The sequence below is a fragment of the Thalassophryne amazonica genome, chromosome 6 (assembly GCF_902500255.1).
Source record: "Thalassophryne amazonica chromosome 6, fThaAma1.1, whole genome shotgun sequence".
NCBI lineage: Eukaryota > Metazoa > Chordata > Actinopteri > Batrachoidiformes > Batrachoididae > Thalassophryne > Thalassophryne amazonica.
In genome coordinates, this window is record NC_047108.1 from 1,308,538 (window position 1) to 1,334,038 (window position 25,501).

Consider the following 25,501-nt stretch of genomic DNA (forward strand, 5'->3'; position numbering starts at 1 on the left):
TGATGTCTGGACAACAAGTAAATAAACTCTACATGGTGGATGTCTGATGTCTGGACATACAGTAATTAAACTCTGCATGGTGGATCCTTGATGTCTGGACATACAGTAATTAAACTCTGCATGGTGGATCCTTGATGTCTGTACATACAGTAATTAAACTCTGCATGGTGGATCCTTGATGTCTGGACATACAGTAATTAAACTCTACATGGTGGATCCTTGATGTCTGGACAACAAGTAAATGAACTCTACATGGTGGATCCTTGATCTCTGGACATACAGTGATTAAATTCTACATGGTGGATCCTTGATGTCTGGACATACAGTAATTAAACTCTGCATGGTAGATCCTTGATCTCTGGAAATACAGTAATTAAACTCTGCATGGTGGATCCTTGATCTCTGGACATAAATAAACTCTGCATGGTGAATCCTTGATCTCTGGACAACAAGTAAATAAACTCTGCATGGTGGATCCTTGATGTCTGGACATACAGTAATTATACTCTGCATGGTGGATCCTTGATCTCTGGACAACAAGTAAATAAACTCTACATGGTGGATCCTTGATCTCTGGACATGCAGTAATTAAATTCTACATGGTGGATCCTTGATGTCTGGACAACAAGTAAATAAACTCTACATGGTGGATCCTTGTTCTCTGGACATACAGTGATTAAATTATACATGGTGGATCCTTGATCTCTGGACATACAGTAATTAAACTCTGCATGGTAGATCCTTGATCTCTGGACATACAGTAATTAAACTCTGCATGGTGGATCCTTGATCTCTGGACATAAATAAACTCTGCATGGTGGATCCTTGATCTCTGGACATACAGTAATTAAACTCTACATGGTGGATCCTTGATGTATGGACAAGAAGTAAATAAACTCTACATGGTGGATGTTTGATGTCTGGACATACAGTAATTAAACTCTGCATGGTGGATCCTTGATCTCTGGACAACAAGTAATTAAACTCTGCATGGTGGATCCTTCATCTCTGGACAACAAGTAATTAAACTCTGCATGGTGGATCCTTGATGTCTGGACAACAAGTAATTAAACTCTGCATGGTGGATCCTTGATGTCTGGACAACAAGTAATTAAACTCTGCATGGTGGATCCTTGATGTCTGGACAACAAGTAATTAAACTCTGCATGGTGGATCCTTGATCTCTGGACATAAGTAAACTCTACATGGTGGATCCTTGGTCTCTGGACAACAAGTAATTAAACTCTACATGGTGGATGTTTGATGTCTGGACAACAAGTAAATAAACTCTACATGGTGGATGTTTGATGTCTGGACATACAGTAATTAAATTCTACATGGTGGATCCTTGATGTCTGGACAACAAGTAAATAAACTCTACATGGTGGATCCTTGATCTCTGGACAACAAGTAATTAAACTCTGCATGGTGGATCCTTGATCTCTGGACAACAAGTAATTAAACTCTGCATGGTGGATCCTTGATGTCTGGACAACAAGTAATTAAACTCTGCATGGTGGATCCTTGATCTCTGGACATAAATAAACTCTACATGGTGGATCCTTGGTCTCTGGACAACAAGTAATTAAACTCTACATGGTGGATGTTTGATGTCTGGACAACAAGTAAATAAACTCTACATGGTGGATGTTTGACGTCTGGACATACAGTAATTCAACTCTGCATGGTGGATCCTTGATCTCTGGACAACAAGTAATTAAACTCTACATGGTGGATCCTTGATCTCTGGACAACAAGTAATTAAACTCTACATGGTGGATCCTTGATCTCTGGACATACAGTAATTAAACTCTGCATGGTGGATCCTTGATCTCTGGACAACAAGTAATTAAACTCTACATGGTGGATCCTTGATCTCTTGACATACAGTAATTAAACTCTACATGGTGGATCCTTGATCTCTGGACATACAGTAATTAAACTCTGCATGGTGGATCCTTGATCTCTGGACATACAGTAATTAAACTCTGCATGGTGGATCCTTGATCTCTGGACAACAAGTAATTAAACTCTACATGGTGGATCCTTGATCTCTGGACATACAGTAATTAAACTCTACATGGTGGATCCCTGATCTCTGGACAAGTAAATAAACTCTACATGGTGGATGTCTGATGTCTGGACATACAGTAATTAAACTCTACATGGTGGATCCTTGATCTCTGGACATACAGTAATTAAATTCTACATGGTGGATCCTTGATCTCTGGACATACAGTAATTATACGCTGCATGGTGGATCCTTGATCTCTGGACAACAAGTAAATAAACTCTACATGGTGGATCCTTGATCTCTGGACATACAGTAATTAAATTCTACATGGTGGATCCTTGATGTCTGGACATACAGTAATTAAACTCTACATGGTGGATCCTTGATGTCTGGACAACAAGTAAATAAACTCTACATGGTGGATCCTTGATCTCTGGACAACAAGTAAATAAACTCTACATGGTGGATGTCTGATGTCTGGACATACAGTAATTAAACTCTGCATGGTGGATCCCTGATCTCTGGACAACAAGTAATTAAACTCTGCATGGTGGATCCTTCATCTCTGGACAACAAGTAATTAAACTCTGCATGGTGGATCCTTGATGTCTGGACAACAAGTAATTAAACTCTGCATGGTGGATCCTTGATCTCTGGACATAAATAAACTCTACATGGTGGATCCTTGGTCTCTGGACAACAAGTAAATAAACTCTACATGGTGGATGTTTGATGTCTGGACATACAGTAATTAAACTCTGCATGGTGGATACTTGATCTCTGGACAACAAGTAATTAAACTCTACATGGTGGATCCTTGATCTCTGGACAACAAGTAATTAAACTCTACATGGTGGATCCTTGATCTCTGGACATACAGTAATTAAACTCTGCATGGTGGATCCTTGATCTCTGGACAACAAGTAATTAAACTCTACATGGTGGATCCTTGATCTCTTGACATACAGTAATTAAACTCTACATGGTGGATCCTTGATCTCTGGACATACAGTAATTAAACTCTGCATGGTGGATCCTTGATCTCTGGACATACAGTAATTAAACTCTGCATGGTGGATCCTTGATCTCTGGACAACAAGTAATTAAACTCTACATGGTGGATCCTTGATCTCTGGACATACAGTAATTAAACTCTACATGGTGGATCCCTGATCTCTGGACAAGTAAATAAACTCTACATGGTGGATGTCTGATGTCTGGACATACAGTAATTAAACTCTACATGGTGGATCCTTGATCTCTGGACATACAGTAATTAAATTCTACATGGTGGATCCTTGATCTCTGGACATACAGTAATTATACTCTGCATGGTGGATCCTTGATCTCTGGACAACAAGTAAATAAACTCTACATGGTGGATCCTTGATCTCTGGACATACAGTAATTAAATTCTACATGGTGGATCCTTGATGTCTGGACATACAGTAATTCAACTCTACATGGTGGATCCTTGATGTCTGGACATACAGTAATTAAACTCTACATGGTGGATCCTTGATGTCTGGACAACAAGTAAATAAACTCTACATGGTGGATCCTTGATCTCTGGACAACAAGTAAATAAACTCTACATGGTGGATGTCTGATGTCTGGACATACAGTAATTAAACTCTGCATGGTGGATTCTTGATGTCTGGACATACAGTAATTAAACTCTGCATGGTGGATGTCTGATCTCTGGACAACAAGTAAATAAACTCTACATGGTGGATGTCTGATGTCTGGACATACAGTAATTAAACTCTACATGGTGGATACTTGATCTCTGGACATACAGTAATTAAATTCTACATGGTGGATCCTTGATCTCTGGACAACAAGTAAATAAACTCTACATGGTGGATCCTTGATCTCTGGACATGCAGTAATTAAATTCTACATGGTGGATCCTTGATGTCTGGACAACAAGTAAATAAACTCTACATGGTGGATCCTTGATGTCTGGACAACAAGTAAATAAACTCTACATGGTGGATCCTTGATCTCTGGACATACAGTGATTAAATTCTACATGGTGGATCCTTGATCTCTGGACATACAGTCATTAAACTCTGCATGGTAGATCCTTGATCTCTGGACATACAGTAATTAAACTCTGCATGGTGGATCCTTGATCTCTGGACATAAATAAACTCTGCATGGTGGATCCTTGATCTCTGGACATACAGTAATTATACTCTACATGGTGGATCCTTGATGTATGGACAAAAAGTAAATAAACTCTACATGGTGGATGTTTGATGTCTGGACATACAGTAATTAAACTCTGCATGGTGGATGTTTGATGTCTGGACATACAGTAATTAAACTCTGCATGGTGGATCCTTGATCTCTGGACAACAAGTAATTAAACTCTGCATGGTGGATCCTTGATCTCTGGACAACAAGTAATTAAACTCTGCATGGTGGATCCTTCATCTCTGGACAACAAGTAATTAAACTCTGCATGGTGGATCCTTGATGTCTGGACAACAAGTAATTAAACTCTGCATGGTGGATCCTTGATCTCTGGACATAAATAAACTCTACATGGTGGATGTTTGATGTCTGGACAACAAGTAAATAAACTCTACATGGTGGACGTTTGATGTCTGGACATACAGTAATTAAACTCTGCATGGTGGATCCTTGATCTCTGGACAACAAGTAATTAAACTCTACATGGTGGATCCTTGATCTCTGGACAACAAGTAATTAAACTCTACATGGTGGATCCTTGATCTCTGGACATACAGTAATTAAACGCTGCATGGTGGATCCTTGATCTCTGGACAACAAGTAATTAAACTCTACATGGTGGATCCTTGATCTCTTGACATACAGTAATTAAACTCTACATGGTGGATCCTTGATCTCTGGACATACAGTAATTAAACTCTGCATGGTGGATCCTTGATCTCTGGACATACAGTAATTAAACTCTACATGGTGGATGTTTGATGTCTGGACATACAGTAATTAAACTCTACATGGTGGATCCTTGATCTCTGGACATACAGTAATTAAATTCTACATGGTGGATCCTTGATCTCTGGACATACAGTAATTATACTCTGCATGGTGGATCCTTGATCTCTGGACAACAAGTAAATAAACTCTACATGGTGGATCCTTGATCTCTGGACATGCAGTAATTAAATTCTACATGGTGGATCCTTGATGTCTGGACAACAAGTAAATAAACGCTACATGGTGGATCCTTGATCTCTGGACATACAGTGATTACATTCTACATGGTGGATCCTTGATCTCTGGACATAAATAAACTCTGCATGGTGGATCCTTGATCTCTGGACATACAGTAATTAAACTCTACATGGTGGATCCTTGATGTATGGACAAAAAGTAAATAAACTCTACATGGTGGATGTTTGATGTCTGGACATACAGTAATTAAACTCTGCATGGTGGATGTTTGATGTCTGGACATACAGTAATTAAACTCTGCATGGTGGATCCTTGATCTCTGGACAACAAGTAATTAAACTCTACATGGTGGATCCTTGATCTCTTGACATACAGTAATTAAACTCTACATGGTGGATCCTTGATCTCTGGACATACAGTAATTAAACTCTGCATGGTGGATCCTTGATCTCTGGACATACAGTAATTAAACTCTGCATGGTGGATCCTTGATCTCTGGACAACAAGTAATTAAACTCTACATGGTGGATCCTTGATCTCTGGACATACAGTAATTAAACTCTACATGGTGGATCCCTGATCTCTGGACAAGTAAATAAACTCTACATGGTGGATGTCTGATGTCTGGACATACAGTAATTAAACTCTACATGGTGGATCCTTGATCTCTGGACATACAGCAATTAAATTCTACATGGTGGATCCTTGATCTCTGGACATACAGTAATTATACTCTGCATGGTGGATCCTTGATCTCTGGACAACAAGTAAATAAACTCTACATGGTGGATCCTTGATCTCTGGACATACAGTAATTAAATTCTACATGGTGGATCCTTGATGTCTGGACATACAGTAATTAAACTCTACATGGTGGATCCTTGATGTCTGGACAACAAGCAAATAAACTCTACATGGTGGATCCTTGATCTCTGGACATACAGTGATTAAATTCTACATGGTGGATCCTTGATCTCTGGACATACAGTAATTAAACTCTGCATGGTAGATCCTTGATCTCTGGACATACAGTAATTAAACTCTGCATGGTGGATCCTTGATCTCTGGACATAAATAAACTCTGCATGGTGGATCCTTGATCTCTGGACATACAGTAATTAAACTCTACATGGTGGATCCTTGATGTCTGGACATACAGTAAATAAACTCTACATGGTGGATGTTTGATGTCTGGACATACAGTAATTAAACTCTACATGGTGGATGTTTGATGTCTGGACATACAGTAATTAAACTCTGCATGGTGGATGTTTGATCTCTGGACAACAAGTAATTAAACTCTGCATGGTGGATCCTTCATCTCTGGACAACAAGTAATTAAACTCTGCATCGTGGATCCTTGATGTCTGGACAACAAGTAATTAAACTCTGCATGGTGGATCCTTGATCTCTGGACATAAATAAACTCTACATGGTGGATGTTTGATGTCTGGACAACAAGTAAATAAACTCTACATGGTGGATGTTTGATGTCTGGACATACAGTAATTAAACTCTACATGGTGGATCCTTGATGTCTGGACATACAGTAAATAAACTCTACATGGTGGATGTTTGATGTCTGGACATACAGTAATTAAACTCTGCATGGTGGATCTTTGATCTCTGGACAACAAGTAATTAAACTCTACATGGTGGATCCTTGATCTCTGGACAACAAGTAATTAAACTCTACATGGTGGATCCTTGATCTCTGGACATACAGTAATTCAACTCTGCATGGTGGATCCTTGATCTCTGGACATACAGTAATTAAACGCTGCATGGTGGATCCTTGATCTCTGGACAACAAGTAATTAAACTCTACATGGTGGATCCTTGATCTCTTGACATACAGTAATTAAACTCTACATGGTGGATCCTTGATCTCTGGACATACAGTAATTAAACTCTGCATGGTGGATCCTTGATCTCTGGACATACAGTAATTAAACTCTGCATGGTGGATCCTTGATCTCTGGACAACAAGTAATTAAACTCTACATGGTGGATCCTTGATCTCTGGACATACAGTAATTAAACTCTACATGGTGGATGTCTGATGTCTGGACATACAGTAATTAAACTCTACATGGTGGATCCTTGATCTCTGGACATACAGCAATTAAATTCTACATGGTGGATCCTTGATCTCTGGACATACAGTAATTATACTCTGCATGGTGGATCCTTGATCTCTGGACAACAAGTAAATAAACTCTACATGGTGGATCCTTGATCTCTGGACATACAGTAATTAAATTCTACATGGTGGATCCTTGATGTCTGGACATACAGTAATTAAACTCTACATGGTGGATCCTTGATGTCTGGACAACAAGTAAATAAACTCTACATGGTGGATCCTTGATCTCTGGACATACAGTGATTAAATTCTACATGGTGGATCCTTGATCTCTGGACATACAGTAATTAAACTCTGCATGGTAGATCCTTGATCTCTGGACATACAGTAATTAAACTCTGCATGGTGGATCCTTGATCTCTGGACATAAATAAACTCTGCATGGTGGATCCTTGATCTCTGGACATACAGTAATTAAACTCTACATGGTGGATCCTTGATGTCTGGACATACAGTAAATAAACTCTACATGGTGGATGTTTGATGTCTGGACATACAGTAATTAAACTCTACATGGTGGATGTTTGATGTCTGGACATACAGTAATTAAACTCTGCATGGTGGATTCTTGATCTCTGGACAACAAGTAATTAAACTCTGCATGGTGGATCCTTCATCTCTGGACAACAAGTAATTAAACTCTGCATCGTGGATCCTTGATGTCTGGACAACAAGTAATTAAACTCTGCATGGTGGATCCTTGATCTCTGGACATAAATAAACTCTACATGGTGGATGTTTGATGTCTGGACAACAAGTAAATAAACTCTACATGGTGGATGTTTGATGTCTGGACATACAGTAATTAAATTCTACATGGTGGATCCTTGATGTCTGGACAACAAGTAAATAAACTCTACATGGTGGATGTTTGATGTCTGGACATACAGTAATTAAACTCTGCATGGTGGATCTTTGATCTCTGGACAACAAGTAATTAAACTCTACATGGTGGATCCTTGATCTCTGGACAACAAGTAATTAAACTCTACATGGTGGATCCTTGATCTCTGGACATACAGTAATTCAACTCTGCATGGTGGATGTTTGATGTCTGGACATACAGTAATTCAACTCTGCATGGTGGATCCTTGATCTCTGGACAACAAGTAATTAAACTCTACATGGTGGATCCTTGATCTCTGGACATACAGTAATTAAACTCTACATGGTGGATCCCTGATCTCTGGACAACAAGTAAATAAACTCTACATGGTGGATCCTTGATCTCTGGACATACAGTAATTAAACTCTGCATGGTGGATCATTGATCTCTGGACATACAGTAATTAAACTCTACATGGTGGATCCTTGATCTCTGGACATACAGTAATTAAACTCTACATGGTGGATCCTTGATCTCTGGACATACAGTAAATAAACTCTGCATGGTGGATCCTTGATCTCTGGACATAAATAAACTCTACATGGTGGATCCTTGATCTCTGGACATAAATAAATTCTACATGGTGGATCCTTGATCTCTGGACAACAAGTCAATAAACTCTACATGGTGGATCCTTGATCTCTGGACATACAGTAATTAAACTCTACATGGTGGATCCTTGATCTCTGGACATACAGTAATTAAACTCTGCATGGTGGATCCTTGATCTCTGGATATACAGTAATTAAACTCTACCTGGTGGATCCTTGATCTCTGGACATACAGTAATTAAACTCTACATGGTGGATCCTTGATCTCTGGACATACAGTAATTAAACTCTACATGGTGGATCCTTGATCTCTGGACATACAGTAATTAAACTCTGCATGGTGGATCCTTGATCTCTGGACATACAGTAATTAAACTCTACATGGTGGATCCTTGATCTCTGGACATACAGTAATTAAACTCTGCATGGTGGATCCTTGATCTCTGGACATACAGTAATTAAACTCTACATGGTGGATCCTTGATCTCTGGACATACATGTAGAAAAATCTGTAGTTTTTGTCAAAAGCATTTCCTTTCAGACATTAACAGCATGGATGTCTCTCCTTATATCTGAGCTGAGCTCGGCCGGCTGCTGGAATCTGCAGGTCTGCAGCCATACAGTCTTGGGCTGCTGCATGTCAGCCAGGGCGTCTCATTTTGGGAGGAAAAAAAAACATTTTGATTGACTGCAGTTTATTGTTTGTATTACAACGTTTGGAAGGAGGTGAAATTTGATTTTAACAGCGATTCACTTTGAAGTTATTAATTCAGAGCAGACTGTCTTTCTTACTTGACTCGGCGGTGCAGAGTTTGGAGCAACGGAACGGAGGACGATTCTCTTTGGTTCAAAGCAAATGACTCGTTGACTACTAAATTAGTTAACAGTTTCAACAGTCGACTAGTCGTGGAAGCCCTACTGCCTAGATTGTTGAAATAAATAAAAACCTGATTTTTTTTATAATCTTACATTTTAAATAAACAAACATAATAATCCAACTGCAGTGCCTCTCACTGCATTTGTCTCTCTTTTCCCACTGAGTCATTGAGGTACGAGGGTGTTGCCATATGAGGGTGGAGTTGGGGTGGTATAAGTAAGGTGTGTTAGGCCACCAGTTGATCTGATAAATGATAAAATTAAACAAAAAACAGAAAAATAATGATCTACATTCATAGTAAGTTCTTCACTAAAACAAACTTGCACAAGGAACAATCTAGAACAATGTAGTTAAACTCAAGTTAAACTCAACACTGTAGGGCAATATGCACTGTGATGTACTGTGTATGCGTATTCATGTAAGTGTATATGTGTCTTAATGTGTGCACACTTTTGTGAGCATACTTTATTATGGAAAGTTTTTCACTACAAATACCAGCATGTGAACTTTGCTTAGTTCAAAATATGTTAAAAAAATATGATACGTACTTGGGTGATTCTTAGACTACGGGCACTTATTATGTCCTTTGATCATATTGTATGAAAAACAGAAAAAAGGGGAAATTTCACACTTTTATACTTATCTTTACAATGAAAGTGTGTTAAGAAATTTGTTCTAGTAGTCTATGATGACTTTTTCACCTTTTTTCAGCATCATTATATGCAAATATTGCCGTTTTGTTCTTGTCCCACACCCAGACTTTTGATCTTCAATGATAAAAATGAATGGTAAAGAAACGTTTTTTTCTAATGTTTTAAAATATCTCTGAATAAAATATCAGTAAAATAATCAAAACATAATTGGGGTATTCAATGTCATACAACTGTTGTGATTTTTTTTAAACAAAATGTAGTTGTCCCACACTATTGCCGTAATTTCCACCACAACACTGTAATGTCCCTTTAAACAGTTTGTATGAAAGATTGTTTGGGTAGTTTATATGGAGATAAACAGTGACATCAGAGCACATGTATATCGCGCCAAATCACAACAAACAGTTGCCCCAAGGCACTTTATATTGTAGGGCAATGGTGTGGTGGAAATTACATTTACAAGGCCAATAGTGCCCGTAGTTTAAGAATCACCCACTTACATGAATACTTGCAGAAGACATACACATTATACACGTAATTTACATAATTTGACTTTTTTTGGATGGATAGCATACAGGCCGACTATTTTTGGATGTTATTGTCATTTAGTGTTGACTTTTTACAGTTCTTCCTCATATGATGTGTAGTTTTTTGATTTAGGATAATTCAATGTTTCTACTACAGTGATATACTATTTTGCATTTTATGGTCTATTACTGTTGCCATTTCAGTTTTACCCTGTAATTTTTACAAACATCTTATACATTGCAATGGGTATTATCCACTTTAGCCTCTCCTCTCATATTCCTTATCCTCTCCTCTAACAACAGAAACAGATTCATGTAAGATTAGGTGACAAAATTTGCATTTTTTCCTTCTACCACGTCAACATTACCTCATTATCTTCTATCATGAGAACAAATAGTGCAATGTATTACAAAACAGTAAATCTACAATATAGACTCTTGTTACAATGAAAAGCCGACCACTTTATTCCATATGGCATTTAGACACTAAGGGCCTCTTCACTGTGGTGGAATTGCATGTGAAATGCGCATGAAGCAGGAATCGTATGCAAAACATGTAAAATCGTAGTTGCTTCCAGCGCCTGTTGCTACAACTATCTGCGCACACCAGCGACTGAAAGAGTGTGAGCTGTGAGAGCCCATCAAACCCTCTCGCGACAGGTGTCGGCCAAATTCCAGCTGACACACATGAACATCAAAACCGTTCATTTGGCACTTACAAAATGTGTGGCCATTTGTACTATCATCACAAAAACAGTCAGCAGACAATCACTGTCAAGCTGGAGGTGAAATTTGTCTAAGTGCCCCACGACTGTGGAGTTGCACAAAGCCACACACGTAAAAGCATGCGCCTCACACGTGTGTTGGGGGGAGGGGGGGCACACTTGCATAAAATGCTTATATGTATGTACAGATCTGATCACACAGAGGTCAGACAGCGAGGTCTGCTCGCACACAGCACAGGGAGGGGCCTGTCAGCTGATCACAGCACACAGACTGCTGGATGAAGGGTCAGTGCACACATTACAAACACAGAAACCACTGCAAGGACAGTTATATAAATAATTATGACAATACCTACATACGCAATTACATAACAAATAACAAAAATGAATGGCCACATAACACAGAGTGACACGTTGGTCTGGGCGCTGAACGGACAGGGGAGTGTGTCTGCTCACAGCCGCTGCTGTAAAGATCTTTGCTGCTGGACGTCCCAGCTTGAGAACACGTTCCATGTTTGGAAGGACATGAACTTACAACATTCCTCCATGAGGCACATGTCTCTGTCTGCTGTCCTCACGTGGAAATATATAAAACATCTTTCGCCTTTCGCCTTTGTGCCGGGCTGCAGCGGCTGGACACAGCACCTCCTCCATGTCTTTCTTGATTTCAGGCATTTTTCTGCACTGATTACAGGCAAGCGATGGTAGCACAGTGGTAAAGTTTCCGTCTGGTAATAAGAGCTTTGAGGTTTTCTGCAAAACTCTGACGAATGGATGCCTGCTGGACTGTTTTGCTGCTACTTGACTTAATGTCAGTAGTTTTGCTAGGGCCAATGCTAGCTTCTTGGAGCACTTTGTAACATCTTTGTGGTTGTGTTATAGGTGGCTACGGAGATTAGTTGTGTTTCCTCTGCTGGTTGCTACAGCTGTTCGACATGACTTACAAAGGACCTGTGTTTGTAGAGCATCATCTCTCTTGTAACCAAAGTACTGCCAAATAACAGCTACTTCTTCAACCCACAAGTTCTTCACCCACTTTTTCCTCGCTTGTCTCTGTCACTTCCGTCATCGTGTCACTCACTCTTGCTCCATTCCATGCACTTTGCAACTTCATCCACTCGATACAATGGGGAGGGCAGCTAAAGCAGAGGGGCTCCATCTGGACGGCCAGATATTTTTGCATGCAGAGAATGAACTTATAGTGCATGGAAACACACACTTTATCACAGTTCAGTCAGTCTTTTGCAATACGTATATCGTGCATGGATATACTGCAATGATGGCAAATTTGGGATATATTGTGAAGCCCCACAAGGTTCAAATCTGGTTCAATACAGTAATTGTGGGACTCATGTCTTACCTGTTGTTTTGCTGGAAAATTCTCATAATTGATGCAACTATCAAATGCTGCAAGTTTGGCTGCACACTGAAACCTGCCTCTTTAAAAGAGAGCCATGATTTACCACATGGTCAATCACTGTGGCCCTAATGTCAGAGACAACAGCTCTTCCTCTCCTTCCTCCTCTCCCTCTCTTGGCCACTCTTCTGTCGCTATCAACCTCAACCGGTGTTCCCTGATCCATATTTCCAAAGGAAAAACAATCAGAAAACACTCCATTTATAAAGTTTCTAATCATGCCAAACACAGATCACCTGAATCAGTTTTCAGCTGACAACTACACACAGCTGTGTTTGGAATATCATCATCGTTTAATTTATTTTTATTGTCAGGATGATTTTCTATAGATTTCAATATGGCTGTAGCATAAATTCCCCATGTTTTTTTTTCACCATCATGCTGTTTTGATTGTGTTTTAAACTTTTGAACAAAGCGTGATAGCATTTGAAAAACATGCTGAAAAGGTATTTTTGCAGGTGGTGAACTAGTAACTGAGAAAGTAGTTCATGAATTTTGGTGACTGTGGTCACTGAATACATTTTGTGTGAAAGCAATAAGAAGTGATTGACAGTTTGGTCCACACGGACGTCTGTTTTGCAGACTGTGCAGACTCAGTTTTGAACATGTGACTTCAGTTTCGACCAATGCTTGTTAGCAATCAAAAAAAAAAGGAATAAGTGATCACCAGAACAAAGTCCAAGCTTTTTTGTGTGTGTGCTTATGCCATGTCATGTTTAGGCCATGTGGCTAACCAGGTCAAACTTTAAAGACGTGAAAAGAAGGGCCTTGTGTTAGCGGAACCACTGCCTGCTGTTTACGTCTTTTCACATGATGACAAGATAATGAAAGGTGCTTAGCTTTTACAAGATGTACTTTTGGTGCGGACAAAAGTACCGAAACTTACTGTGCAGATATTAAGAACATACTGACCCAGTGCAAACTTGCAGACAGTCATCGCTCTTAACCTCAAATGACCCCAGCAGAAATGCAACAATGTATTAACATGGGTTTAGAGAGTCTGAAATCAATAATATTATATGACATATGTATTTCTAAGCAACTTATTAACAATTGCAGCATTCATCTTTCCATCTATCGTGACTATTCTCCCAGTTCCTGATGCTGAAAAACATCCCCACGGCACGATGATGCCACCACCATTTTTAATGTCAATTTATTCAATTTACAGCGCGCCAACTCACAACAATGTTGTCTCAAGGCGCCTCACACAAAAACAATTTACAACCCCAATTCGAATGAAGTTGGAACGTTGTGTGAAATGTAAATATAAACAGAATACAATAATTTTCAAATCCTCTTCAACCTATAGTCAATTGACACCACAAAGACAAGATATTTAATGTTCAAACTGATAAACCTTTTTCTTTTTATGCTAATATTTGCTCATTTTTAAATGGATGCCTGCAACACATTTCACAAAAGCTGGGACAGTGGCAACAACAGACTGGGAAAGTTGATGAATGGTCAAAGAACACCAGTTTGGAACATTCCACAGGTGAACAGGTTAATTGGAAACAGGTGAGTGTCATGATTGGGTACAAAAGGAGCAGCCCCAAAAGGCTCAGCCATTCACAAGCAAAGATGGGGCGTGGATCACCAATTTTAACAACTGCATGAAAAAAATAGTCCAACAGTTTAAGAACAATGTTTCTCAATGTTCAATTGCAAGAATTTAGGGATTCCATCAGCTACAGTCCATAATATAATCAGAAGATTCAGAGAATCTGGAGAACTTTCTACACATAAGCAGCAAGGCCGAAAACCAACAATGAATGCCCGTGACCTTTGATCCCTCAGGCAGCACTGCATTAAAAACAGACATCATTGTGTAAAGGATCTTACTGCGTGGGCTCAGGAACACTTCAGAAGCCACTGTCAGTTATCACAGTTTGTCGCAACATCTACAAGTGCAAGTTAAAACTCTACCATGCAAAGCGAAAGCCAAACATCAACAACATCCAGAAACACCGCCGCCTTCTCTGGACCCGAGATCATTTGAAATGGACAGACACAAAGTGGAAAAGTGTGCTGTGGTCTGATGAGTCCACATTTCAAACTGTTTTTATAAATCATGACGTCGTGTCCTTCAGACAAAAGAGGAAAAAGACCATCCAGATTGTTACCAGGGCAAAGTTCAAAAGCCAGCATCTGTGATGGTATGGGGGTGTGTTAGTGCCCATGGCATGGACAACTTACACATCTGTGATGTCACCATCAATGCTGAAAGGTACATCCAGGTTTTGGAGCAACACATGCTGCCATCCAAGCAATGTCTTTTTCAGGGACGTCCCTGCTTATTTCAGCAAGACAATGCCAAGCCACGTTCTGCACGTGTTACAACAGCATGGCTTCATAGTAAAAGAGTCCAGGTACTAGACTGGCCTGCCTGCAGTCCAGACCTGTCACCCACTGAAAATGTGTGGCGCATTATGAAGTGTAAAATACAACAACGGAGACCCCGGACTGTTGAACAACTGAAGTCGTACATCAAGCAAGAACGGGAAAGAATTCCACCTACAAAGCTTCAACAATTAGTGTCCTCAGTTCCCAAACGTTTATTGACTGTTGTTAGAAGGAAAGATGATGTAACACAGTAGTAAACATACCACTGTTCCAGCTTTTTTGAAACATGTTGCAGGCATCCATTTCAAAATGAGCAAATATTTGCACAAAAACAATAAAACTTTATCAGTTTGAACATTAAATATCTTGTCTTTGTGGTGTATTCAAATGAATATAGGTTGAAGAGGATTTGAAAATCATTGTATTATGTTTTTATTTACATTTTACACAACGTCCCAACTTCATTGGAATTGGGGTTGTAAAAACAGATTAAAAAGAATTAAAACATTGAAAAGCACAATTTAAAAGACACGATTAACCCTCTGGAGTCGAATGACACACCAGCGCATCAAAAGTCACATGACATAATTAAGCAGATGTAGCACACAATTAGCTCCAATCTGAGTGTCTGTTTGAATGTGGAGACTTCAACCCCCACAACACTTTTTAAATTTTGTTAAAAGGCCAAGTATAACTTGAATTATGATTAATAATTTACGCAAGTTTTTTGGGGGATGATATTCTCAAATTTGCTGTGCGTTTTGCAGACAGCTGCAGCAAAATGACTCATTTCCTCTTTTCAGTTGAAAGAGCAAGAGGGCTCGGAAAAAACAGGACTCCCTCAACTGGAGCAAAAGAAAGGGGTGTTACCACTGGTGGAAAAATCAGAAACTAACAAATCACATTCACCAACTTCACGTGGGTTTGATGACATTGCACAGACACCGTGTGTGTGTGTGTGTGTGTGTGTGTGTGCGCGCGCGCAAGCGCACATTCTGCAAACGGGACTTTTCTTCCGTGTCTCTGTCTGCCACAGCAAACAAATAATAATAACCCTCTCCAGGGGCAGAGAACACAGGAGTTCAGGTAGAGGACCCCCCCCCCCCCAAAGTCAAAACACCTTTTTCTATTTTTTTTTTTTTGGGGGGGGGGGGGGGGGCAATAACACAGAACAGTCTGTACCAATACCAATAAAAATGCTACAAAAACAAGGAATAAGGGAAAAATACACATGGATATTGAGGTGGAATATCTGTACAAATTTTTGGAGCCTCTGATGTGCAGTGTACAAGAACTGCCTTTCTGAGTGGCACAAATATAATTTGTGCATCATCTTATTGCATGTAAATAGCCACAAAAAACACCTGATGCTACATTTTTTAACATGTATTTTTGAAGTTTACAATTTATATTTACATTCTAAGTTATGAAAATGGCTTGTTAAATGTATTTCAGGTTTTCACAGTAAAAAAAATAACTTTTTTCTAATTCAAATTTTATGTTTTGGGTGAATATTGGGTCACTGCAATGCAGTATGTCACAATGAAAGAAAAACTGTAAAGTCACACAGGCGAGGTTGTGCTGAAAAAAATGACACCAAACAAGGCCAGGTAAACAGTTTAAGGTAAATTATGAAGGTAAAACCAAAAGTAATCAAAAATGCCCAAAAATAGCCAAGACTCCAGAGGGTTAAATAAAAGAAATAAAAGGCAAATAGCACAATAAAAATTATAATGACATAAACTGCTATTTATAAGCATGAGAGAACAAGTGATTTTTGAGCCTAGACATAAAAGTGTCCACAGAATCAGACTGCTTCACTGACACAGGGAGACTGATCAGTGAGTGTGTGACTGTGTCAGTGTGTCGGACCAAGGTCAACTACGTGGGCCTCCTTGACGGGCCAGATGGAGTGCAACCACAAGTTGGACAAGTCCAAGGCATCACCGACATCAAAATGCCTACGAACCTAACAGAACTGCGCAGCTTTCTGGGAGTGTGCAACTACTCCCGACAATTCATTGAAAACTATGCAGATTTGGCAAAACCACTGACAGACGTGCTCAAAAATAAACCCTCAAGAACAGGCCATGCAGGCTATAAAAGACAGACTCTGCTCAGCACCATGCCTGGCATATCCCGATTGTAGCAAAGAATTCCACCTAGAAGTGGGATTCTCCAATCAATGCCTAAGTGTGGGACTGTACCAGATGTATGACAAAGATAGGTGAGTGGTCTCGTACGTGAGCAAAACGCTACAACCGCCAGAACTTAAATTCAGTGACTGCGAAAAAGCCCTACTAGCAACAGTTTGGGCCGTTACACATTTCGGCAACTATCTCGGTGGACAAAAAGTCATTGTAGAAACCAATCATCAACCAATGACATTCCTTAACAGTCAGAGACTGCGAGAAAGTGTAATAACAAAATCATGACTTGCCTCTTGGTTGATGGCATTACGTTTTGACATGGAGGTGCGGTACGCACAAGACCGCAAAACTCCCCTAGGCACAGAGTTAGCTGCTTGCCAGTGCTGCACAGAAGACGTGTCACCACCCGACTCCCCTAATCACCATTACTTTGACCACAATGCCTGCCGAGGCATGATCACTGCATACATGGACGGCTGTTCATTTCACCATGAAACAGTCGCCTGGGCAGGAGTGGGGGACGCGTGGATTGACAACGCACCATATGAGCCACAACAGTTTCAACTGGGACCACAGTCCTTTCAGTATGCAGAAATTGCTGGCATACTCATATCATGCCAGTTAGCTGTGGTGCAAAATGTCAGAACATTTGTGGTGTGCACAGATTCTAACTATGCACGCCTTAGGTTTTTGTGCCATCTACCTGGCTGGAAACGCAATGGTTTTGTGACCTCCAACAGGAAATCGGTCAAACACAAAGAACTGTTTGCGGCTTGTGATCACCTCATAACGACGCACGACCTCCAGATATACTGGAAAAAGGTCAGAGGTCACTCCTGCACACCAGGCCAAGACAAAGAATTTAATGACTTGGTTGACACACTAGCCAAGCAAGGCACTCTGGATGGCACATGGTGGGCATTCGATGAGGCACTTTTGCACCGCCCACCCACCCATGCTGTGTCCGTGGTGACCCGTGCCAGACCCTGCCACAGCCCCCGTCCCCACAACAGCCTCGGTCACTCCAGCTTTCTCTGACCTGGCTTCACTCCAGGCTCTGGATCTGGCCATTAACAAAATTGTGCTAAACCTCACTGATCCTCAAGTTCACCCACTCACTGAGAATGATTTTGCTTCCGTCCCTGACTTAAAACAGCTGTACCACGCCCGAGATAACAACAACTGCTCCATGGCATCTTATTCTATGCTACCGAGGATCTCCCTTCACCTGCGTTAGTGGTTCCTCGTAACCACCGGGGGGTGATGTTGATGCACAGGCACGACTCAGCATGTGCCGGTCACAGAGGAACGAAAGCAACATATAATGTGATACGACAGGTGGCATATTGGCCAAAAATGCAGAAGGATGTAAGCGATTACATCAAAGGCTGCTTGGTCTGTTGCCAATTTCAACTTGTGAACCCGATTCACAGAGCTCCCTTACAGAAAAGGGGTATTTCCTTCCCTCGGTCAGACTATCCACAAGTGATAATTTCAAATATCCTAAAACACATAGTATATTCTTCCCGCTACAGACGACCTGATCGATCAGGTGTGGTCACGCCTGGTTAATGCGCTGTTTAACCCTATGGAGTCCAGGGTATAATTGGCTATTTTTGAGTACTTTTGGTTTTACCGTTATAATTTACCTTTAAGAAGTGTTTACCTGGCCTTGTTTGGTGTCATTTTTTTCAGCACAACCCCACCTGTGTGACTTTACACTTTCTCATTCATTCTGACCTACTGTATTAACACAGTGAACCTAAAATCACGCAAAAACATCAAATTCAAGTAGAAAAAAAGCCACAAACTTGTTTAACGAACCATTTTCCTAACTTAAAATGCAACTATAACTTGTAAGTTTCCAAAACATATGGACAAATGTAGCAAAAAACAAAGTTAAATGCAACTATTTACATATGTAAATGCAGGAAATGCTTCAGGCATTTTTTATACAATTATTTACAAAACAGTCAGATTTCACAATAAGATTTAGAATGTTAATATAAATTGTACATTTAAAAAACATCTAGTGCATAAAATGCTAATGCTAAACTATTTGTAAAACAATCAGATGCCAAAATAAGATGCAACAATTTTTTGTGCCACTCAAAAAAATAATTCCTGTCCAACACAACACAGAGGGCACATGGCAGACCTGACACTTCCACGGTGTGTCATTCCTGTTGTTGTCCACCTGAAGGCGCCGTTGGCACCTCAGTCTGCCTTTTGTGGCCTTTTGGCGAGGATCTGTGCCTGTTACAACTGGCACAGGAACGTGGTTCTGGCTCCTGTTCTGTGGGACACCTGTTTTGTCTGTGCCATACAGTTGACACACCAGCTCCACCATCAAGTCCTTGTGTGTCTGGGCTGCATTTGCTTGACACTGCTGATCTCATGATGCAAGATTGATGCATTTGCGGTTGCAATGTCAAGGAAGTGCAGCAACACTGTCCTGTACCAGCGTGCAGTTTTACAATGGGTGGACTAGTACTGGATGAGCTGGTCAGATAGGTCGACTCCACCCATGTTTTTATTATAAGCCAACACTGGGGTAGGACAGGGAATGTCTTCCACCATCCAGCGTCCATCCTTCAACCTTCTCCGCACTGTCTCCCACAAAAATGCATGATGGATGGTGGAGCACACAGACACCTCCTGAGTGTCCATCCACTTTACAAACACCAGAGGTCCCTCTCTTATTCATCTTATAGATCCTCTTTCAGATATCGTTGTGAGAGGATTTGCCCTCCCTCTGGGGCATCCTCATCTTTTCTCCCTGTATGTGTTGCACATGCCCCAAACTTCATGTTAGCCAGGTCCATGAACAGTTTGGGACTCGTGTAAAAACTGTCCATGTAAATGTGGTACCCAGTACCAAGCGAGGATGGCTGGATCAGGTTCATGACCAGATCATGACAGCCTGTGCTCACTTGTGGTCACAGTCTTGCCAGTGTAAATGGTAAACTTGAGTGCATAGCCATTACTTGAAACAGCCAACACAAAAAGTTTCATGTCCCATTTTGTTGGCTTGTCATTCCAGTTTTTGCCTTCGTCGCCACCGTGCTTTCGCTGGAAAGGACACAGACAAAATATGACTTTGTTTCCAGTAGTCCTGGAGACTTGGCAGTGACACCAAAGACAGGTATATCAGAAGTCCAAAGAATTTGTACAGATCTTCCATTTCAATGTCTGTCCAGTTGTATTTTTTCACTAATGCCTTGTTTTTTGCAGCAATTTTATTGATGTTGGTGCAAATTGTTCTCATTGTGACAGTTGCAAAAAACTAAAGAAAAAGGTGTTTTGGACTTTGGGTGAAGAGTGTATCAACCTGGACTCCTGGTCTTCTCCGAGGCTGAAATCTGATTACTGCTGGACCAGTGTCTGCATCCTCCTCAGTGTTCCAGCAGTCAGCGCTGGGGCGTGTCTCTGCTGCGTGTCTGAGCAGAGATCTGGATCTGGAAACAGAAGCGCACACTCCAACCCTCTGTTCAGAGCTCCATGCGCACGTTGGTTGATCCACCTGCTTTGGTTGCTCCTCCAGAACAAAAGAGGGATCATCTCTTTCAGCACCAGAATCCTCACCGTCTGTTTCAGACTCTGACAATGCGCTGCGCACTCCGTCTTCCTTCAGTTCAAAAAATAACTTAAATCACTTGAAAACGCCTCATTTTTACAAATAAATAAATAAATAAAAAAAAACAAACAACAAAACATGAACCACACACGCTTTCCACCAGTAATAAAGAGAAAGCGACCACACAATCAGACCCATGAGGCGTGGAACACGTGGGGTTCGCGACTTCTGATTGGTGGAAAATTCACGAGCCAGCCAACCAATGAGGAAGGAGGAGTCATATTTCTTCCCACCGCTATCGCTGTTGCAGTAGAGAAGGAAATGATCCTTTTGGCTGTGCATGTGTACAGAAACACGCAGTGAAAAATGACAATATTCATGAAAACGCATGGTGTAAAAAATAATCAGAAGTCAAGTTATACTAGGCCTATTAACAAAATTTAAAAAGTGCTATAAAGGTCTCCATGTTCAACACGCATTTAAAGGGACCATCAGAGTGCAGCAGATTGAATGTTGCATCCGCTTAATTAGGTCATGTGACCTTTTAAGTGAGGGCGCATCATTCGACTCCAGAGGGTTAAACATTTAAAGCGCTGTCACTGTCAATAATCATCACACCTGATCATGGTCGAGTGGCACTTTAAAAGTTTAAATCATCACAGCGTTTCATTATTTGGGTCTGCTATGCCCTGATCGGGTCTGATCAGCGGACCTGAAAGCAACCGCTCGGCGCTTTAAAAGTTTAAAGAGTCTCAGCACGCCATTCATTCACGGCAGTGTTTACCACAGCCAGTCAACTCATCAGCATTCTGTGCACAGTGAAAATTTTTCACAAAAAAAAAAAAAAAAAAAATTGAAATAATGTTAAATTACTCTGTTTCTGACCCGCACCACACTGTGCAGTACAGAGCCAAATCACTGGGTGGAAACGCAGCTGTCAGCATATGCTGGCTAATCGTCAAGGTGTGATAGGGACTTAAGTTTAAAAAAGGCCCCAACTACAGCGATATTTTCATGAAGTGACAGCCAAAACATCAACTTACTTACAGCAGAGTCGGATGTTGTTCACTTAAAATATTCAGTCTTCGTTTGTTCACAAATTATTCCTGAATGCCATCAGAACTACACACAACTACAACATCAACTGTCACCAATTAAACTAGCACAATGTCAGGGATAATGTCAGGGCAACAGCATTATGTGCTATCAGCTAAAAAAGAGACCCACCACTGTGAAATGTGCCAAAACTCACCTGCAACTGTCTGAAAAGCTTGGTTGGCACTATTTCTCAAAAAAATTTGGCAATGTTCATCCTTTTGGCTGGACCGAATAAACTGGGACTGGGTTGCAGGCACTAGTGGCATTGTAAACTGAAAAAAAGGAGAGATAAATTTAGCTAGATACACATAAATAAGACATCCTGAGAAACTGTCTTCAAACTGTCTTCCAAAACATGTTTAAGTTATTCACTTCAAATGGCATTTTTGGCCCCATTCATGAATTAAAAAAAAAAAAAAAAAACACTAAACAGTGCATACAATAATTATCATGAGCTAAAGAGACCACTCAAGCATTACGTACAAACACAACTGGGAATCATCATACAGAAGTGGCTATTCACAAGACAGCTTTGTGGATAATTTCTTATCAGCTATTCACAAAGCAATGCCTTGGTGGGGAAAATGGGAACTACAGTTGTAAACAAACCAAACAGTCGATGATCTGTAAAAACAGAATTCTAAACTGTAGCCACAGTTTCTGTAGGCCATCTGTAGCTGTCACAGACTTGAACATTCATTCATTCAAACCTTTATTTAACCAGGAAAAGCTCATTGAGATTAAAAATCTCTTTTCCTAGAGAGTCCTGGCCAAGACAGGCAGCAAAAAAGACAAAGTTAACACAAACAAAAGAGACAAACAGGATAAAAACAAACATTGATACTCATGAAACATGTTGTTAAAAATAAGCATCATATGATCATCTGTCCAAGCATCTACAGACTGATGTTTCAGCCTCCAAGTCATGTAGTAGTGCTTTGAAATTGTTTAAAGAGACCAGCTCCTGAAGTTTTAGATCATTTTGTAAGTTGTTCCAGGTGAAGGGCACAGCGAATTTTAAAGCCGCCTTTCCTCATTCTGTTCTGACATTAGGAACAGACAGCAGATCCTGGGAACGCAGACTATTAACTACCTGCAGCTTTTGTGCTGATAAAAACCTGGAGATACGAGGGAAGCAAACCTAAAATATATTTGTAAATTAAAAGATGCCAGTGGCTTTTTCTTCGAGAAGACAGATCTGACCAACCAACAATGATGAGTTAGAGATTTTAAGTTGGTGACAAACCTTAAGGCACCACGATAAACGGAATCTAAAACACGCAGGCTTTGAACAGAAGCATTCATGTAGATTACGTCACCATAATCCAACACAGACATAAAAGTAGATGCAACCAATCTCTTTTTGACCTCAAACAACAGACAAGACTTGATTCTAAAGTAAAAACCTAATTTCAATTTCAGTCTCTTTGTCAGCTGCTGGATGTGAGGCGTAAAAGAGAGACTGTCGTCAACTAAAATCCCAAGATATCTGTACTGAGACACTTGTTTAAGTTGTACTCCGTGAAAAGAGGTGATTACTGGCAAATTCTGTGATTTAGATTTGGAGTTTGAAAACAACATGCATTTGGTTTTCGCTGCATTTAAAACAAGTTTTAAGTCATTAAAATTTGACTGGACAATATTAAAAGCAGTCTGCAGATGGGATAGGGCCAATTCTGATGTGGACACTAAGATGTATAACACAGTATCATCTGCATAAAAATGAAAGTTAGCACCAGAAACATTGTCTGTAACATTGTTTATATATAGAATGAAGAGGAGTGGTCCGAGGACCGACCCCTGTGGAATGCCCTTAGTAATTTCTAGCCAACTGGAAGTGAGCCCTTTTGATTGTACAAACTGAGACCTATGTGAAAGATAGTTAGCAAACCAGTTGACAGATTGTGGAGAAAGTCCAACTCTGAGAAGTCTTTGTAATAGCAGTGTGTGATCAACTGAGTTGAAGGCTTTGGCTAAATCGATGAAAAGCGCTGCACAGTGGCGCTTACTGTCAAGAGAGTCAATTAAGTCGTTAAGTACTTTTAAAGCTGCAGTAGTTGTACTATGTGATTTCCTAAAACCTGATGATGGTCAGATATTATTGTTGAATATTATTGTTATTAAGAAATTCTCTGAGTTGATTACTAATGAGTTGTTCTTGCACCTTAGACAGTTTAGAAATGGGACGATAGTTATTCAATATTAAGAGGTCACCCCCTTTGAACACGGGGAGAACATAAGCAGATTTCCATACACATTGGGTGCAAGAGACAGATTAAAAATATATGTTAAAGGAGCAGCAACAAAATCAGCTGCTAGGTTGAGAAAGTAAGGCTCTAATTTGTCAGGACCAGCTGATTTAGAGATGTTTAAGAGCGTCAGGGCTTTATGCACATCGGAAACAGTGAAAGGAGTGAAACTAAAAAACTGGACAGACAAGGAATGATCATAGGACCAGCAGGTGGCAGGACAATTACAAGTATTATTAACAGATTCAAATAAGGAACCAGAGGCTATGAAGTGCTCATTAAAACAATTCAACATTTCAGCCTTATCAGTAATTTGGATTGAATCCTTCACAATGCAAGATGGCAACTCAGCAGCAGTTCATATTGTTCATATCCAAAGATTTGATAGTTTTCCAAAATTTAGGATTGTTTAGATTTTTAGAGGATTGGGTGAGGAAATGATCAGCTTTGGCTTTCCTGATAGCTACAGTACAGGAGTTTCAAAGCTGCCTGAACCGCAGCCAATCAGTATTGCTATGACTTTTTCTGGCTTTTGCCCAGGCAAGGTTTCGCTCATGAAGCAGATGTGTTAGGTGAGAGGTGAACCAGGGATTGTTCCGTTCTTTGACTCGAAACCGTCTGAGGGGAGCATGCTTATTAACAAGGTCAGTAAATCCATCATAAATGAAATGCCAGGCATTTTCCACACCAGCAATAAGACAGATTTTGTCCCAGTCAAAATGAAACAGATCGTGAAGGAACCCTTGTTCTGAGAAGGGCTTCATATCACGCTTGATATTGATGAAAGATTTGGTTGTTGAAATTTTGTATGTCTAACAGATGCAATGACACAGTGGTCACTGATGTCATTAGCAAACAGAGAAGGTGTAGAATATTTATGTAGGACGTTTGTCATTATAAGATCAACTAGGACTGCAAGCAGTCATATACGGGCCCTCTTTCCACGCGACCGCCTACCCAGGCCAGTGCATCCCCTTGTGACCTGATGTGGGCATGTGGGTACAGGGGCAACCACTCATCACACAGTTCAAATTTCAAGCAAATCACACAATGCATGAAGAAGTTATGACATGTTGATGGTTCATCCACTAGGGGGTGCTCAGTGTACAAACAG

At 40.3% G+C, this 25,501-nt stretch overlaps 1 protein-coding gene across 1 annotated transcript in view; it reads right to left on the reverse strand.

The window, feature by feature from the left end:
- pex10 (peroxisomal biogenesis factor 10) overlaps positions 1-25,501 on the reverse strand; it is a 122,883-nt gene that overhangs the window by 76,571 nt on the left and 20,811 nt on the right. Inside the window, exon 2 of the mRNA XM_034173462.1 lies at positions 22,293-22,410. Within this exon, the coding sequence (XP_034029353.1) occupies positions 22,293-22,404 (112 nt within the window). The 5' untranslated portion in view covers positions 22,405-22,410. The remainder of the gene's footprint in view (positions 1-22,292; positions 22,411-25,501) is intronic.